Raw genomic sequence first — 19,328 nt, forward strand, 5'->3', positions numbered from 1 at the left:
AAAGGTGACTTTATTCTATTCTGTCTTCTTTATTCTATTCAAGACTTTTCCCTGAAAGAATGTTAGTATTTGCAGCAAACTTTGAACATGTTTTCAGATGGTGAAGCTCATTTCCCTGTTTTTCAGTTCTTTCCTCTGTTTCATTACTGACAGTAACTGGCTCTACAGAAACCTGAAGGAGAATTGCCAACTGCAATCCATTTTATGCTTAAGCAAATAACTTTCTGGTCACATGAAAAATGGTCTCAAAAATGCAAAATCTTTCTGGCCCTGTTTCAGAGCTTTTCGAAAACTTACCTTTTCAAACTCCTAGATTAAATATCTGAAAATTTTTCAACAGGTTTACTTAAGTTGAAGGCTGAGTGGGCAATCTTTTTTATTTAAGTGAAATGTGTTTTGTTTTGCCTTAAATTAAATTAATTAGGGTAAGCCAGAAAAATCCAGATTTCATGTAATTTCAAGCAGTTTTCTATTTTAACTTTGTTTTCCTTTTAAAAAGCTGTTTCTTTGCTGAAATAATTTTGAAATTAGACATAGTGTCTAGCTTTGCTTGCTTTCCTTTCACTCTTCATTTTCTCTGCAATATTTCTCTAGTGCTTTAAAAATACCCTTTGATTAGTGCCCATCTTCTGCTTTTCTTGATATCCTGGACATTTTGCCAGTTTATACTTTTCATTTTCCCTCTTTGCCTCCTTTATATTTTTCAGTTCAGTACTTAAAGTATTTGTCCTTTTGACATTCCCTGAAAGTTCTTTGCTTCTGAGTCATCTTCCTGTTCCTTTCTATATGATTCTCAGAAATATAAAAACCTTTGTTGTTCTTGTTCTTAGTTGACAAGAGGGCTGAATTGTTGCACTTATCAAGAAACTCTCCCTACATGTACATAGCCAAACACTCCCCCCCAAAAAAAATGAGACACCTCTTCTTTGGTTTTGTACTTTCTGTTACACCTTCACTGAAACACTTTCACCCTTATTCACTAAAGATCCACTGATTACATCCTAAATATATCTGAATATTTGATACATTTTTTACTTATATCCCCTCAGATTATATTGTGATTTTGTCTTCTTTGGGCTATATAAACTTGCTTGTTATGAATGTTTTAGAGCAGATTAAGCTGGAAGTGGAAACCAGTTCCTGTAAAAATTAGCTTTGACTCACAATACTTGTATACAGATTTTACTACAGGCACAGAAGTACAACAGCTGGGAAAAATGCAGTGAAAATGAAAGAAAGCTGAAAGACAGGGAAATCCTGGTATTCTGATGCTTATCAGTGTGAGGGGAGTTTAAGAAGATATAAAGGAAAAAAGAAATAAGATAAAATATTGTATGTTGGAGAAAATTAATTGAAAGCAGCTGAATAGCAGAAACATTTAAGCTTTTACAAATGTAGTAATGCAAAAATATATGGCATAGGGTGTTCTGTTTTTTGTTGTTTGTTTTTTTTTTTAATATAAGCTTCTAGTCTAATCTGTACTTACAGACGGAAGATAACAATTCAATGATATGCATTCTTGAGGGATATATACATATATATATATATATATATCAATGAACTCTTAATTAATTTAGTCGTAACTCTGCTTTTTATCAGGAAGTTTTCAAAACAGTCTATGGCCTGAGGACAAAGCATTAAAATAAAACAGCTAAAACAATATCCACAGAAATAATGATGAAAAGGGTGGAGTTGAACCAAATGAGCTGGAAAATGCTTTCTAGGCAGAACAGGAACCTTTGTCACAATAAATATGCGCCTGCCTCTGGTGTTGGAGATAATAGGAAGTTGCATCAGACCTTGCACTTCTTGCCTTCAGGTGATGTTGCAGTAGTAGTCTCTGTTCCCTGACAAGAGATTTCTTACATGAGGAAAATACATATCTGCAGAACACAGATGATTTATTCCGCTACAGGCAGAGTTTGCATGTTTCTCTTTACAGACACTATGGCACTTGTGCATTCCAATCAGCATACTTTAGTTACAGAGATATATCTTTTCTTATTTCTGCTCACCAGGGCTAACAGGTAAATCAGAGTTATGCATGGTGGGATGTGCATTCCCTTGAGTGGGTTTTGTGAATTTGTAGGTGATGAAATCTCCAGAGCTGTGGGCATCAGTTACCTACCACTTGGGAATGGTTTTTTCATCCCACTACTCCTACTAAAGGGGTGCCATACCTACCTGAGTGCCAGATTTACTTTGTCTACTTCTCACCATTATTTGCCTTGCAAATTTTGCAATTAACGTCTCTTTTTCCTATTAGCACTCCACCCCTGGGTTTGGGGCATCTAAAGTTTTTAAGCTACTTCATTAAAATAATCTCCCTGATTTTATGTGATGCTAGGCTGAATGAAAAAAATTTGATTCAATATTCTCTCATAAGGTTGGCTTTTTTGATTGTTTGGATCTCCAAGTCCCCCTCCTCCATTTGAAGGTCCTTGAGGCACTGGTCTAAAGGTGTGGCCAGAACCACTGTGGTTTGGTGAAACACTGAAATACCTTGAAAGGCATTACTGAAATATTCTTATTCAAAGGACGGTGACATGAGAGACACAGAAGTCAGTGCGCCGATTTGCAATCTCTTTGATGCAAAATCAATTGAAATTTGAATTTCTCTACTTTTTTTGCATTCAATGTACAAACTTTTCATTGATTTTGTAAACATTTGTCAAATCCTTCTGAGTAAATAGAGGTCTTTTTGGATGTTAGTCATTTAGTAATTCTACCCTGTTTTCCTGTTGTTTTCTTATCTAATATATTTTCAAACCACTGAGCAATAAATCCAATTGGTAAGTTAATGATACACAGTTGACTTTCATAGCAAGTGCCAATATTTTTTAGTCATAAAACGTTATATTCAGTTAAATATTATCCTAAGACACACCAGGTTGAAAGTCACTGCTTTGCAGAAGCCATACTTCCTGTAAACTGCAGATTAAGAAACTGAGGCTCTAAAAACCTCTCCCAGAGAGATGTGTGTAAACACAGCTTGGTCAAAGGCACTTCATGAGCAGTACTAGGCAGTTTCAGTAATTATTTTCCAAGTGAAGGCTCGGATAGTAACACAGCCCATGAGCAGGCTCCTATACGTCTGTGTGCTGTATTGCCTCGCTCTGGTGGACGCTCAGTCACCCACAAGTGGATGCCAGCGTGGGGATGGCTCTTCTGCTGCACCTGGAGAAGTGTGCATCTCCACCAGCTGCTGTGGAGACAGCAGCGATGAGAAACAAGGTGAGTCTGGTGGCCTTAGCAGAAGTGTGAAACAGTTCAGTAATCAAATGTGACAAGAGAGGGAACTACGGGGCATGTTTTTGTGCTAAAAAATGTTTGGAAATTCTATTTTATGGTTTTTTACCCTCTTAATTTTTAAAGAAAACCTGATTCCAGCTTCAGTTTGATTTTTCATGCTTTTATTCTATTTCATCATTTGTGAAGTGCAAGACTCTCATGAATCTTCATATGGATATTACATCACAAAACAAGTGTTTTCTCATGCAAATTCAATGAAGATTCAGCTAGCAATACTTTTTTCCTTAATTTGTGAGAAACCTGTTTGATAGAATTCAGATTTAATACAAAATACCTAGACCAAGGTATAGGCTAATTTTTTTTTTTTTTTTTTTTGTCTAGACAAGGATGGAACTTTCCTTGAATTCATGAACTGATTAGCAACTGATTATCCTAGCTTAATCTTTGTCACCTGCATTGGTTCCAAATACAATTGGTGCTATTTCCTGTAAGGAATTGATCTAAGTGGAGAGAGTGAATTTCAACTGCTATTCTAAAAGTAAAATTGCGTCAGAATGCTAGTATTTCTAGAATACTGTACTACAAAATGCTGCTGCAAATAATTTCATGTCATGTTTTTAAGCCCAGCTGGAGATGAAGCACCACACAGTTGATTGCTTGTGGTTGAATGGGGAGGAGAAGTGTAGTAAAAGTTGTGTGTTGAGATAAGAAGAGTTGATTAATTGAAAACAAAGTAAAATAAAACAATGGTAAGAGTATTGATGGTAAATAATAATGATAACAAAAAGGAAAAAATGCAATTAATGTACAGTACAATTGCTGGCCACTCTCTGCGTGGTGCCAAACCTCCCCAGGTCATCTGTGCTTCCAGCTAAGTGCCCCCAGTTTACATAGCAGGCATGACCCTTCCCAGATACGCTCCCCCTTTTCCCAGTTTTGGTGGTTTTCTGTTATTTTTTTTCAGGATTGCAGGATATTCTGAGTTGGAAGGGACCCACAAGGATCACCGAGTCCAACCCTGAAGTGCATGGCCCATATACAGACCATACCTAGAGCCTTGCTGTTATCAGCACCAGGCTCCCATCAGCTGGGCCAGCCCTGCAAATTCCTCACTGGCACAGCATGAGGCAAAGGGGAAAAATAAGTCCTTGCCATAGGATATCTATGACTTAGCAAGAAACTGAAACATCAGCCTGTTATCAAAGCCACTGTCCTGAATCCAAAACAGCACTGTAACAGCCACTGAGAAGAAATTAACTCTTCCCTAGCTGAAACCAGGACAGATGCATAAGGCAGTTCTTCTCCTTGAGGATTTTTGTTCTGAGTTCAAAGAAGAGCTTGGATTTATCAAAAAATTTTAATTCTAACTACAAAACTTATCTAAGTTCTCCTAGTCAATATGCAACAAAGAAAGCTACCATCTTTGCTGGAATTTTCAAATTTCACTTTAAATATAAAACAGATGGTCTTTAGATGTCCCTGTATCTATCTGTCCACACTGAAACCTGCTAATTAGAGCATGTTAGCAATCACTGAATTAATCTGAAATCTGCGAGAAAGAGCAGTAATTTAAATCCAGGTTCTTCAAGTTACAATTTTGTGTCCAACCACACAAAGATTTTCTTCCTCTGCTAGGACTCCCTGTTATATCTGAATAGGTTGCAGAGGTCTGTCTGGAGCAGGAGTCTAGAATCAGCTTTAGGATACCTGGTTTTTATTTCCCTGCAAATAAGACAATTATTAGGACTGTATTGGATATCAGTACGTTTTTGTAAGTTTCCTGTGCTGTACAAAAATGTATTAAATGGCAAGTGCTGAAATGCCTGTTGAATTCCCTGACATGTCTAACACATCTCAGGTTAGGATATATGTTTGTCACTGGCACAAGAGGTGGGTATGCTGAGTTCCACTGCATAGCCTTGAAATCCTCATTGTGCTTGGTCTTGGTTTCCCTGGGAAGGGCATTTACTCCAGGCAGCATTTTGTATTGTTCCTGCAGAATGTGGAACAAGAGGTGCATTCTTCCATTATCTTTTATGGAGGCTTTTTACACTTCTCTGTTGAGGGAATGCAACTACAGACAAATGCTTGTATGAAAGTAGAGAATTAAAGGTTTCTCCTAAGACTAATATAAAAAATTGAGCCTATGGTCTCTGTAAAAGCCCTAAATATGAAATTATTTTGTATTTCAATTGAATGAGCCAGAGGGCTAGAACCAGGCTTTGAGGGACAGGCTGCATGCTGGGACTGCCTGGATAATGCTCTGGGTTACTTCAGGAGGTAAATCAGCTGTCAGACATGAAGATACAGATCAGGGTGTCAAATTGAAGATTTGTCCTGCTGTCATTCTCTCCTGGGACTTGGGATTATTGCAAAATTATTTTTCTGCTTAGGTTTCAGCTCCCGGTCTCATGTTGGTGATGGGTTTCTGCTCTTTTCCCTGGGCTTTGCTCAGATTTAAGGAAGCTTCTGCAGTAAAAATATATAAAAATTGGAATTCCAGTTTTTATTGTTCATTTGGTCTTCATACTGCAAAATATTTGCCAGGAAATGAATGATAACTAAATACTCTTATATATATTTTTTTGTCCCAGAATATCCCAAACAGACTTTATACACATGCCCACTTGAAATAGAAGTTTTAAGTGTACTCTCTTCCTGTGAGACTTGGAATTTTTTTCTTAGGAGTTATTTAGATTTTTTTTTTTATCTAAAAAATCCCACACATTTCTTCCTTCTATGCAGTGACTTTACCTTTGTAAATCTATCTTCCAGCAAATTTACATTGGTTTGCTTTGAAGTTATATTTTCTGTGAAAATGAATATTGCCTTGGAAAATAATGATGAATTCTTATATTTTTAATTTAAAGTGGTACAATTCTTGTTATTTCATGGATATTAATTTGCAATTGTGTTTTCAGGTATGGGAAAATTGTTGAAGAAATATTGAGTATGTTTTGGTGCATCTCATGTCATGTCACAATTCAGTAGTGTTAGTGCTTTTGATGAACCTCTGACATGCCTTTTAGCCACTTAAAGATCTAAGGAATAAAAGCAGTAATAAAAAATGGATTGATGACTCAGTAAATCTGCACATTAACTTGAGTCTGGAATGCTTGTGTGAATTATTTCTGTTTTCCCCTCACCTTGTAATTAATTGTTGAAGTAAACTGATATGAATATGAAAGTAATGTAATTGAACATCGTAGTGTTCTGCAATGCTGCAGTTGCAACTTTATTTAAAATGACCAGTGAATTATGACAATACAGACTAGACTAAAAGCACTAGCAGGGGCCTGGAGCAGGCACTAATTGGAGAGGGAATGTGAAGGCATTGTAGCTCCTGTGTCTAACCAGAATCCCAATCAGAAGGCAGGGTCTTAGCCACCTTCCCCTGCTGTGTAAGACAAAGGGCAGGGGAACTGAAAGCTAACACACAGGACACAAAATCTGGAAGCAGTGCTACTTACTGGCTGCTCTGCTTGGGCTGGGGTTACAATAAGTTTGTTCTTTACATCTGCATCTACTTAGAATTCTTTTCAATGAAACCCTTCCACCACTACAAGAAGTGCTTCAAGGAATGGGGCTGTCCAGCCTGTCAAGCACATCCGAGCACTTTCATTCAGCTTGGATGTGATACATAAAGGGCTGTTGGACACCCGTGAAAAACCAACATCTGTCCCTCCAGCCCAGCACGCAGTTATTGGTCTGGTCCCATACCTACCTCAAACTGCCTGAATGAACTCATACACCAAACTGGGTTTGGTGCCAGAAAGGTGTTCTTGCCTCCCTTTTCCAACCTCCTCTGCTCTACAGGGGAACCTGGAAGGGGGAAAATGCTCCTTGCTCATCACATTTTAAGATGTACTGGAAGAAATAAGAAAGAGGAAAGGCAAGTGGGAACACTATGCCACTCTGAGGATTCTCTTGTTTGAATGATGTGGAATAAAAATAAAACCAAGAAAATTTTCTTTCTGATTATATCCTGTTAATTTTTTGTTTTTCTATGCAAGAACTTGACAAATTCTTCACCTTAGAGCTGCAGTATATTTTAAGAACAGTCTTTGCATATAAACTATACTAGCTTGGAGATTTTCCTACAGAAAGGTAACTATACACATAGTTGTGATGAAAAGAGCATATATCATAGTAATTAAATATAAATGGGCTGCATCTACTTAGAATTGATGAAGGAAGGACTTGGTTGATTGTTTGGGTTTTTTTCCCAATGTTCATTCTCAGTTGTCTCTTCCACTGCACTGCTTCTCTTTGTTCATGATTTAAACATTCTGGTGTTTCTCACTTTCTTTTCCAGAAACACTATTCAGAGTGTTTCTGTATGTCAACTAAACAGCAAGACATGGTGAAAAAAAATATCCTTTTGCTGCTGTTTTTAAGATTTCAATATTTTGTTTGTTTGCTTCAATCCAGGTTCCTCCTGGAACAACTGTGATTTTGAAACCAATCTATGCAAAGTTCTTCCTGAATTCAATTTACAGCCTGGCTGGATAAGAAGAAATGGTCAATCTGGGATGGGACCACCATACTCTGACCACAATGGGAATGAGAGTGGTAAGACTCCTCACGTGCTTTGGGGAAACCCCTACAAATTATGTAGTTTTCTATTTAATTTACAAAATCTTGGTAATTTCTTGATTTTTCAATTATATTCTGCCACATGTTTCCTGAGCACTTGTGTCTTTGTTTTAAGGTGATTCTAATTATAATAGCCCAGAATTCCAGGGGGGGAAGGGGAGGAGAAAGATAGTATTCCAGTAAACAATTCTTGTTATCATAGAGGAGAAAGTAATCAGTTTCAAAAGATGTGTTTACCTACCAGAGTGATCTTTACTTATTTTGGAGATATTAGGTGATAAATTCAGTCTTGATGATTGCAAAGTTTAGAAAATTTGAGAAATGTTTAATGCTTTCTTGGACTGGTAAATGCCTGGAATGTGTGTATCTGTCATCTGTGGCTAATATTACTACTCCAAATATTTTGAGAGAAGAGGATACTGTATTTGGAGACAGGATAAGCATTGATAGTACGTTTTTGAGCCAGCTTCTTTCTAAATCTTCTCACAATTCTACTTTACCTTGAAGAGTGTCTCTCAACTAAATAATTCCTTTTCTCTGAGGAGTGATTCCTCAGACAAAATATACCCTTTATACTTGTCCTATGGCCAAATTAACCTTGCTTTTCTTTCTGTGATACATCCTGTAACACAAAAGCTGCTTAGTTATTTTCTCCATATTTTCTGTTATTCTCTTTCCCTTCACCTCCACCCACACCCTCTCATCCCTCCTGGCCGCAAGCAGTGCTTTGGAAGCCCTCATGGTGAGCACGGCAGGCATGCAATGCTGGAGCAGGTACAAGAAGAGAATCCTATTTGAGATGCAAGTTTTGTGATTAGCCCAGGTGCTTTACACCCCATTCCCAAACTGTGATGATCTGGGAGTGTGGAAATCTGCTCTGTTCTAAAGTAGCATCTCCTACACATTGCATAAGCCACCAAACAGGTAGAAGTTCCCAACAACAATGAGTATAAATTGGTGGTTACGAGGTGAATGTATGGAAAACTTGCTTAGAAATCAGCACATTAAAATGAAAACCAAATTTAAATTATTTTATTGAAAAAAACAGCAACCAAAACCCCCATTCTAGGTTTTCCTGCAAGTTCCTCTTTCACAGTGGACAATTCTTATGATATTCCGCAATTAGGAAATTTTATATATCTGATGTGCTTTTACAAACTTCAGTTTTTGCTTGTGTGTATCTCAGAAGCACATCAGCTGCTGTGTGTATTATTCTTCCAAAAATAAGGTTGCTCTTAATCAAGTATTGATTTAAAGCAATGTTGGCACAAAAAACGTGAGCAGCTACCAAATCTTTTTCATAAACGCAAGCTTTATTTCAAGTATGCAAGTTGTGAAATGGTTTAAAATAATAAAGGTTTCTCATTAAAAGCCACGTTAAGAAAAGTAAAAGAGTAAGAATTTGCTATATTTTAATTTTGTGGTACCCCAAATGTACCATGAAATTCAAATATAGCAAACTCCTGGCTAGAATCAAGATAGGTTAGCCAAGCAGCAGTCTTGTTGTAGTTGAAGTTTCTAGAATTTGTGCATGATTGGTAGTACGCACCACATCAGGATGCTGCAAATGTCAGAAAGATGCACTAATGATCATTAAAAACTGGTGGTGAAGGAAAAATGTAGAGACAGCCAAAGCCAGCAACAGATTGAGAATCATCAACTGAAGTGTTTCTTGCAGATGAAGCAAACTGTTCAGTCACCTGTATTTTTCACATTTACTTGTTTTGGCCCTTCACTGTTGTATCTTCCAGGTCTGAATTGTGCAGTGGTCGTGTTAATCTAAGTTATTTTGTTCAGGTAGCAGGAAGCTCAAGTACTTGTAGCTATTCAGCTTTCTGAGAGACTGCGTACTCAGATCAGTGAACTGAATAGCTAAGGAGATTTACATGCATTGTATTAATTTGCTTCTATTTTTCTACCTGGAGAATGTCTAAACTGCACTTTCATTTTCTAAATGCTGATTCTAATTGCCTAGGAGATATCTATCTTCTTATGGCAGTGAGTAGAGTTTTCCCACTGCTGGTGACTCAACAGACTATGTAATCAGTTTCAGGTTGGTTTTTGCTTAAAAGCCAGAAATGATTCTCTATTGTGACAACTGAGCAGAGTATGCTCTATGGTAGAGTGTTAAAAGGAAGACCTCCTGCCATCAGGATAAAAAACACACATTAGCAGAAAAGCAAAGATCCCTTGGTAAATTTAACTCCTTTGAAGAGTTATGTAATCATTTACCAGAACCCAAAATATTTATTAGGTCTGTCTCTCATGGATTTTTTTTTCCCACTGAAAAAGTAATTGAACAAAACAGTGACAACCAATTCAAAAGAACCCCCCAAAAAAATCCATAACCTGATTTTTCTAGATTAAGCTATTCTCTATGCAGAGGTGTAATGTGAAATGACTGTTCAAAGAAATTCTTAAAATTAGCATTTCTTCCCTATCTGCGTAAAACTTAAAATTCCTGTGGCAGGTGAAAAATGAATTTTTTACTCTTACACGCATTCATCTTTAGAGAACCAAAAGAAAAAAATTTCAAAATTTCATGGAAGCTAACATCCAATGGAACAGATTGGAGTCAGGGGCAGGGCTCTGCAGAGACATCAAGCCATCTGCTGTGGGTAGGAGCAATACCCTTGCAGCTGGCAGGCTTTGAAAGTGCTGCCTCAGCAGTCAGGAAAGGTCTAAAACCTGGGGGCAGCATGGCCATTGCCCTGGTAGCAGGCTGCAAAATGCTCCTCTGTGGGGGATTGCTCAGCTGGCTCCAGCCCTGAGCTGGGCTGGTGGTGCCTCATCAGGGGCGTTCCAGCTCCACACAGGGATGAGAGGTCAAGATGGGTAGTTTAATAAATAAGTAGTTAGATGTTTTGGTCTATCGTCTGATATTTGGTGAATGTATTAATACTTATTTTTAGGACTTTTTTTCCTTTAGTCCTGCTTGGCCTTTTTTCTCCTTCATCTTCCTCCTTTCATTAGCATGCTAATGTCAGAGGACAAGTTACTTGGCACTGTTTGGAGTTTGGGAAAGGAAAGAGAAGAGAAAGGAAGAAAGAGAATTAAAAATGGATCGATTCTTTTTCTATTTTTTATTTTTCATCTTGCATTCTTAGCATCTAACATCTCTGAAATCTTTGTGTTCAGGAAGAGCCAAATTTTTGACTTGCAGTATTTCAGATATCCTGAAATGGGGTGGCTGCCTTCCATCTGTCATAAGATCAGAAACAATATTGCCAGGAAGAGACACGATTGGTCAAAGGGCATGGCAACAGCCGTAGTTCACTGACTCCTCTTGAGCTGTTACACTTTCAAGTGAAATAAGGACTTGTTTTGTAAATGAAAAATACTGGTATCTTTAATGGGAGCTTTTTAAGACAACTTTTTATATTGGGAATATACAGGGGGCAGCACATCTTTCTCTCAAGGCAGTTTTCCTAGCAGCCAGTACCCAGACACCACCAGTTTTCAACCTCTAAAAACACCACAGTCTTCTCTCCCATGTTCCACCACCTCCTCAAAGACCTGAACTGTCATGACAAATGTGTATTGTTGTTTACAGCAGTTGAAAGTTTGGGCATGGAATGTGATATGTACTCCATCATTGGAGCTTAAAGTCTTTGAATCAGCATTAGTTTCACTTTGTCACAAAATGCTGAGTATTCAAGACATCACCACATGAAATGTTTTGGAATCCTACTTAAAATTTTAGCTGGAACATGGAACAATACCATGACATATTGAACAAAAAAGCTTGGATCACAATGGCTACAAGTGCTATTAATCTTTTCTGGGGAAACAATTCCAGTTGCCTTTTTAGTTATTAATTTATACCTGTGCATATTGCTCTCCTTATATTACTGTTGGTTTTTTTCCAGGCTTCTAAGTTTTCTATTTTTATTCCTTGTAATAGCTTATTTCATCTCATTGCCTTCTGAAATGCAACCCTCTTCTGCGGCTTTAAGGACAAGTGTTTTCCTTCCAACTGATGAAGAACACCCTTGCCAGGTATTTTGATGCACATTCTTTGTATTACACTCTTTGCCATAGTATTTCCCTGGAATAATCAGACCTTCTTTTTTTCCTAGATTAGATTCCATTATTGGATCAGTCAAATGAGCAGAACATTAATGGTGGGGCTTCAAAAGCTCTCTGAAGATACTGTTACAAATATTTGGCAAGTTTCAGGAGAACTACGAAATCAGTGGAACGTAAATACCATTACAATCAACAGCACTGAAAAGTTTGAGGTTAGTAAATTGAGGTTACTGTAAAGGACACTTCTTAAATGGTTTGTAAATGGTGGGTCTTTTTAATAGGTCAGCATTAAATATTTTGTAATTGAAAATAAGGCACTATCATGAGGTAAACGAGAAAAAAGCCATTTTGATGATCACAGTTTGCATTAACAAATACAGCTTGTTCTTAACTCTTAATGGTGTTAAAACTGACACTCAACTTTGCGTAAACTGTGTGTATGTCTTAAATAAAACAGTCCCATTAAGCCATAAATTATCTACCAGCGCATAGATGTGAGGTACTTAGGATCTTAACTTTCAATACAGTATTCTCTTAGCCTCGGTCCAGCTGGACTGATAAACTCAAGGATTCATTTATATAGGAAACTGCATTTTATACTATGAGATACTGTTTTATAGGGGTACTGCAGGTGACAAACACTGAACTATTAATTGCAGCTTTGAGCCTTTGTCACAAAACACATGCAAACCGTTTAATTTTGCTCAAAGCTACTGAAAAGCAATGCAAATGTCATAGGCTATTTAAATGTTTTTGCATGTGCATTTACAAAAAACATTAGCACAGTAAATGTAAGTTAGGGCTATAATATTGTGGGTGGTGTACATTCACTGCTGTACATAACACTGGAGAGAAAGAGGGGAGCAGAGAAGAAAATGAGAGGCCTCTCCTGCTACAGCAGCTACTGTGAAGTTGCTCAGCATGCAAACCTGAAGGCATGGCAGCACAACCTCCTTTCCACAAACCAAATGAGTAACATAATTACTTGGCTTCCATATTGTGCTAAAGCATCCAACAGGATCTTGATTTTTGAAGTAATACTGGTCTGCTCAACTCTTCTGAGAATGTATTTTGCAAAATACCTGTACCCAACTCAACACAGGTATCAACACTTATTGATCAGTAACTTACCTCTACTTGATAAGACTGTATGTATAGCAATCTGAGGTTGTATTAGAAGGGCTCCTTCTAGATTTTTATTTTTCATGATTTGTATTACTTGGAAAACTGACTGAGTCTGAGAATGGTTAATATAATATGGCATCTACTTCCTCTGAATTGCTAGGTCCAATCCTAATTAGATTATTGCTTGCAAACCTGGTTATCCTTTGGCCTCTATCAAGTGAACTGACAGGCAGAGTCCAGCTTTAAAGAGGCTGGTGTCAAACTGGCTGCAGTAATCATTACAATTGACTTAAGAAACACAGCTCAGAACCTCACAAAACCTAGAGTCTGAAGCTGAGCAAATTTTCTTCTATTTGTATGTTTTGCTCCAGTGACAACTTGCAAGATATCACTGTCATACAAGTGAATGCAATTCACTTGCCCTTTTGCACTTGTTGTTTTATATGACAAGCCTACAGGGATACATGTGGCGTTTTTCAAGATAAAGTTTTGATTATTAATGTTTCTATGAGAAAAAGAATGATGGGAGAAAAATAATTTTTATTTGGATGTACAAATCACTTTGAAATAGGGTGCTTTAGTACTTCTTTCAATTTTAAAAACACATTTGAAGTGAGATTTTAGTTAAAACCTACTCTGAATCTCCACTGACTGTTTTCTTTGCTCATTTTGATGTTAACTGTTTAACACATATGTCTCTTCCTACTAAGACTCTGGATTATATTTATAGAACACAGAATTAATTTGACATTTAAAAATCTCCATTTTATGGAGTTCTGAAATGCAGAGACTGACAGTGGTTTAACTTCTGAACGAGCAGAAAGTTCAGTATATCTGTTTTGGCTGAGTTTTGGAGAACTGTATCATAGTATTTTCTCCAAGCTACTTTTCCTCTGATTAACTGAGAACAAATATCTGTCTCACAGCCTTCATTAAGGAAAAGGGTTCTAGTTTTGGGGTTCATTTGTGTCTTTATTCCTGATTCCTGTTTTACCTTGCGCTTTGCTGCTGTGCTGCAATCTGCTCCTGTGGCTGCATTGTGGAGTCAGCCCAGCTTGTGTTTGACCCCACCTGAGGTACCACTGCGCCTTCCATGCCACCAATGGAGCTGCAATGTTCACTTGATCTGGTGCCCACAGATATTGTATAGATAAATGTCATTGCACTTATGAGCAAATTGTGCCACAAAGACGTTTTCTTGTTACTGGCTTGTGAGCTTGAAGTGCTCTAGACTTTGTGAGAGAAGGAAAACAGAATGGTTCCTGTCTGGAGTGAACTCGGGTGTGAGTCACTTTGGTTATTATTGCACTGAACTTAGGGAAGGTCATCTGGGTATCTGCACCAGATAAAGCCTGGGTAATCTTTTATAGACACAAGAGCAGCTGGAAGCATCTAGTAATATCATCTTCTGGAAGTGGGGAAGGTGAGAGACTGTTCATGAGTTTTGAGGAAACACAGGTTCACACAGAGTTTGTGTGCTCTGGTCAAATATGAACTTGAAGCAGCCTCTGACTTTGCTCCAGCAAAGTGAGCTAGTCCCTCTTTAGCATTTTCTAAATCACTTTTTCTCACTATATAATAAAATCTGACTATGAAACCCCAGCTGTATGGTATAAGTAGATATATATTTAAAATGAAGTTATTAATAACTAAATTTTGAGTTCAAAATGAAACATCACTGTGCAAAAGTAAAATATTTGTCAAATTCTTGATATTAAATAATATTCTGGCGTTTCTATATTGTTTTAGGAACTTATTTCTCCTTCTTGTGGTGATGTCATGAAAGTATGCATTACCTGCACATATAATTGCAGCAGAATTCAAGAATTCAAAATACTGTTTTCTGAAACAAATCTAACGAGCAAATTTCCAAGATGCTGTATTTCATTCACATAAACATATTTTTTAATGTGGGATGGCTGCCATTCCTGTACAAGCCAACTGCAGGTTCATAAAACAAACAAAAGACAAAAGATTACACCCCTCAAAAAATTCCAATTTATAACATAATGGTCATATAATTGGATAAGTTGTGCCATCTTGTACAGCAAAAAAAATTCAGTTCTTGTTAATTTATGGGTTTTCTGCATCAGTCTGTTAAACTATGCACAATATTGTTGCTGAACTCTCAAGGTAATGCTTGAAAATTATTGCTAACTAACAATTAACACTGTGAATTCCTTAATAACAGCTAGAATGTACCTCTAGGCAGATTGTGCCTCCAAGACCCTGGAAAATCCTGGAACTGTTTCATCCCAAGATGTGGCTAGGGAATATTTTAAGGAACTTTATTCATAAGATTGATTTGTTGGGTTGTTTTGATTGGTATGTTTTTGTTGTGTTTTACCCAAGGACTGCAATTGATCAGTCAGTTCCCTTGTACACCACTGCAGAAAATGTGTAATAGTCTGTGCATTTACAAATGTGGATTGAAATCTGCCCTTAAGATGGAAAGTAAAATATTTGTAACTTCCTGTGAGTAGAAGACTTTGGTGGGGAAAAAAAAAAAAACCATTGTCACAACACTAGAGCAGAATAATTGTCAATCAAGTACTCCTCAAGGTTTGTTTTGCCTAAAAATGTGATGAAAGGCTCCTGAATAATGGGGTTTTTTTGCTCTGACTTTTCCCCAGGTTTTTGAGAAATTCTGAAATCAACCAGAAAATGTTCATATTTCTAGTCTCTGGTGGAATAATGGCTTGATAAAACACAAAATCCTTTGTGTTCTATTCTTAACTGTCATGATCCTTGCTTAGATTTTAAGACATTTTATTGTGATTTTCAGATCCCTCATGTTAAATTGTACTTTAATCTTGGACTACCTATCTGTGCTCAGGTGAAAAAGACACAGGTGTGTCAAAAAAACAGGATGATAATCCTCCACAAGTGTTAAATGTGTGATTAGAGTTCTCATATTTCCAATAGATACTCCATGGACTTGACTGGCATATATGGTGTGGTTTTTTGGTTTGTCTGTGACACTGATAAACTCTGTTTCTTGTTGCTTTGCTGTTAATCTCTTTAGGTTATCTTTTTGGGGATGGTGGAGACCCAGAGACAAGGTGAAAGTGTTGCCATTGATGATATTTCCTTTAGTGAAGGATGTTCTGTAGCACATGGTAAGAATACCTGTTTTTCAGGAGCCAGGTCATTTTACATTGTCTTTTCCTTGGATTAGAAGAGAAATGACAATGGAATTGTTTTGTTATTCAAAGGCTTTTTAAACTCTGTAAATGTTTTCATTTGGCTAATTTTCATTTCCCTAAACAATCATCTGTCTTTTCACATCTAAACACAATTACAAAGAACGACAATACTTTAGGAAATCTGATACATTGTAAATGTAGGGCTCAATGGGTAAAAAAGACCTGCTTTTGGCCGAAGAATTGATGTGTTCAGCCAGCTCAGGCAAAGCTTTGGAGCTGACTAAGAAGATTCCCAAGGCACTCGTGTATTTCTAAATGCAAGAAGGTCCTGATCCTCAGCTGTGCAGTGGGGTTATGCTGTTCTGCTCTGCTACATCCAAGAGCTCCAATGTCAGGCTGGTCATCTCTGCAGTCAGACCATCCCTGCGTGTCAGGATTCTCCGGCAAAACATTTCCTATTTCCCTTTTCAACCCAATGTATTTTCATGGAAAAGGAGTGCTACCCATCCTAGCATAAATTAAGTTGCTTGCTGCTCTGTATTACACAAGAGTATTGCCCTCTGGCACCTCTGTCACATCCTCAGGTGAGTGCAGTTCTGATTCAAAGCACCTCCTTTGTTTTTCTTTCTTTTATTCTTGGCATGGGCACAGAGGGTTTAGACTTAAAACTTAACTTGAGATATTAAAAGCAGTGTTTGACACAAACCAAACTAGGTTACATGGTTGGTTTTGTGTGTGCCATTCTCCTAAATAATGCTCTCTAGATTTCCCTGTAGGAAAAAGCTATTGAAAAGAGAGGCACATGGGTATCAATCTGTTAGAGTGCTAAGCAATTTCAAGCAGATACACCAAAAGCAAGATACAAACCCTAATTTAATGATGCCAGGAGGCATACGTATTTTGATTTCTATAATTCTAGAAATCTATGTACTTGTTTAACCAGCTGCTGTGGGAGATCTGTTTGTAAAAATACATTGAGTTTTTCAACAAAGTTCTTCTAAAGAAAAAAAAAAACAACAAAAACAAAAAACTAAACCAAAAACCAAAAAACTCAGCTATGAGACAAAACACTGTCTCAAAGAGATGGAAGAGAAAAAAAAAAAGGAAACTGATGTATGTTTTCACCATATCTTATAAATCCAGGTGTTAAAATTACCTTACATGGCAGCTGTTGAACTCCATGCTGTGGCTTACAGATTGAGCTGCTGCACTGTTAAGTGCCTCAGGTATATTCTAATAAGAGCCAGTTCTTATCCTGTGTTTCCTCATTATGAGAAGTCAACTTCATTAGGTAACATCTAAATGGCTCACAGCAGCCAAAAAACAGGGTCAAAAAAGCTTAATTTTCTCCCAGAAAGAGAAATGTTACTACTGAACTTTTTCCAGTAATTAAAACAAAAGGTCAGACTAATGGTTGGTTGAATTTGAAATAATTTTTTCTCTAGTCCTTTTGGAATGTCTGGAAAAGTACACTTTTAATGAAAACCACTTTAATTTCATGAAATCCCTAGTTAAAACTTGCATTTTTAATGTACTCCTCATGATTTTTAATCCCAGTACAAATGCACAGAAGAGATGACCTGGGCATTTGTATTCATTAGCATGGCTATGATTTTAGGGTTGTGAGTAAAATATCTTAAATTTTTGTGCTTTCGGGAGTTTCTTGATGCAAACTCTGATGTTTAAATATAAAAGTAATTTCGTTATGCTTTAGATTCTTTCTTCCCTTCTGTCCCTTCCCTGTCTCCCAAACGGCTCCAATTCAGTCTGTTGTCCAGTTCTGCTAAAGACTAAACTTAATGCATTGAAAAAAATGCAACTAAAACCCTATCTTCAGTATAGCAATTTAAGATACTTTACAGTTTGTAGTTTCCCCAACAGCTGCCAAATAGTTTGTTATCACTCAAAACCCCCACAGCTCTTTATCATACATTTGAGTATGGGCTGCAGAGAAAATACTTTGGCTGTAAAATAGAAAATATGAAGTTATTTTCTGAAACACACATAATGCAAAATCGCCTTTAATTATGCCTTTAGTATACCTTCTGTTCAAAGGCTTCATATTCTTATCCAAGTGGCTGCTCTGCAGAATTCCCTCTCTAACTCCCAAACAATTATATATGTGAAGAACCCCACTAAGACTGTCCTTCTGATTGGTATACAGAGATGAAAGAAAAGAGCTCCAAGGCATGAAAGTGGAATGCTATGAGGGAGAATGAGGCTGCTGTTCTCCTTAAGTCACTTGCAATGCAGAAGTGACAAAGCCTCACTGCAAATATATGGTTTTCTTCAGGAAAACTGAAGTAATTATTTATGTATTACTATAATGTATAAATTTTGACAAAAATCCAATATGAATAGTTCAACTGACAAAATCTTAAACTTAATTCCTTAGCTAATTCTAATCCTGTAAAGACATAGCCTTTAATATTACAGAAGCAGGTATTTGAGATGAACTGCTACAGGGATCGGAGTCAGAAAATCCAAAATACTAATCTTACTGTTGTCTGACAGTTGTCTTAACGCTGTGGCATTAAGAGCTAGAAAATGGGTATTTTCACAAAAAAAAAAAGTTAAAGGAAAAAACCCATAGAATTGCTCAAAATGTTTTATAACAGTACCTCAAAAGTGTTAGAAGAAAATCTTGATTCTTTTTGAAAGAATTTGCAAATTTTTGCATGTTGAAATTTGACAAAATCCATCCTTTTCCAGACCCTTGTGGAATTTCACATTTTCTGTAGGAAACAAGTTTTTGACAAGCTCTTCCTCACACAATACCCATGGTTTGAAAACAGCGCACATTTATTCAGCACTAGTGGAAGGAAGAAATGAAAGGTTTGCAGCGCTGTCTAGACAGCCCATTTCACTGGGGTGTCAGTAATGTGAATAATACAATATCTCTCAGATGAAGGAGACAGTAACATCTATGTAAACTAACCTGAAACTCTTTTCTCCATACAGTTAGAAGTCTCTGTGTTTTCCCTAAGATATCCTGACTACTATTTAATAATGTGTCTTTACCAGGAGATTACCTTTCCCCAGCAATAAGATTAAGAAGTGGAACTTCATTGTCACAGTGCAATCCTGCTTAAAATCCTGACCATTGCTGAAGGCAGCTGGATTAGTCCGGCATGCTGTGCCCTGAAAAAGCTCTTGAAAATATGTGGTGATGCATTCAGA

General features: G+C 37.1%; 1 protein-coding gene across 1 annotated transcript in view; it reads left to right on the forward strand.

Moving 5' to 3' along the window:
* Positions 1–3,074: 3,074 nt before the first annotated feature.
* Positions 3,075–19,328, forward strand: part of MALRD1 (MAM and LDL receptor class A domain containing 1) — a 236,196-nt gene continuing 219,942 nt past the window's right edge. The window contains exons 1-5 of the mRNA XM_041408374.1: positions 3,075–3,234; positions 7,684–7,824; positions 11,753–11,847; positions 11,928–12,089; positions 16,028–16,121. Of these exons, the coding sequence (XP_041264308.1) occupies positions 3,075–3,234; positions 7,684–7,824; positions 11,753–11,847; positions 11,928–12,089; positions 16,028–16,121 (652 nt within the window). The remainder of the gene's footprint in view (positions 3,235–7,683; positions 7,825–11,752; positions 11,848–11,927; positions 12,090–16,027; positions 16,122–19,328) is intronic.

Source organism: Onychostruthus taczanowskii, unplaced genomic scaffold (genome assembly GCF_017590055.1).
Source record: "Onychostruthus taczanowskii isolate IOZ18803 unplaced genomic scaffold, ASM1759005v1 scaffold3, whole genome shotgun sequence".
Lineage (NCBI taxonomy): Eukaryota > Metazoa > Chordata > Aves > Passeriformes > Passeridae > Onychostruthus > Onychostruthus taczanowskii.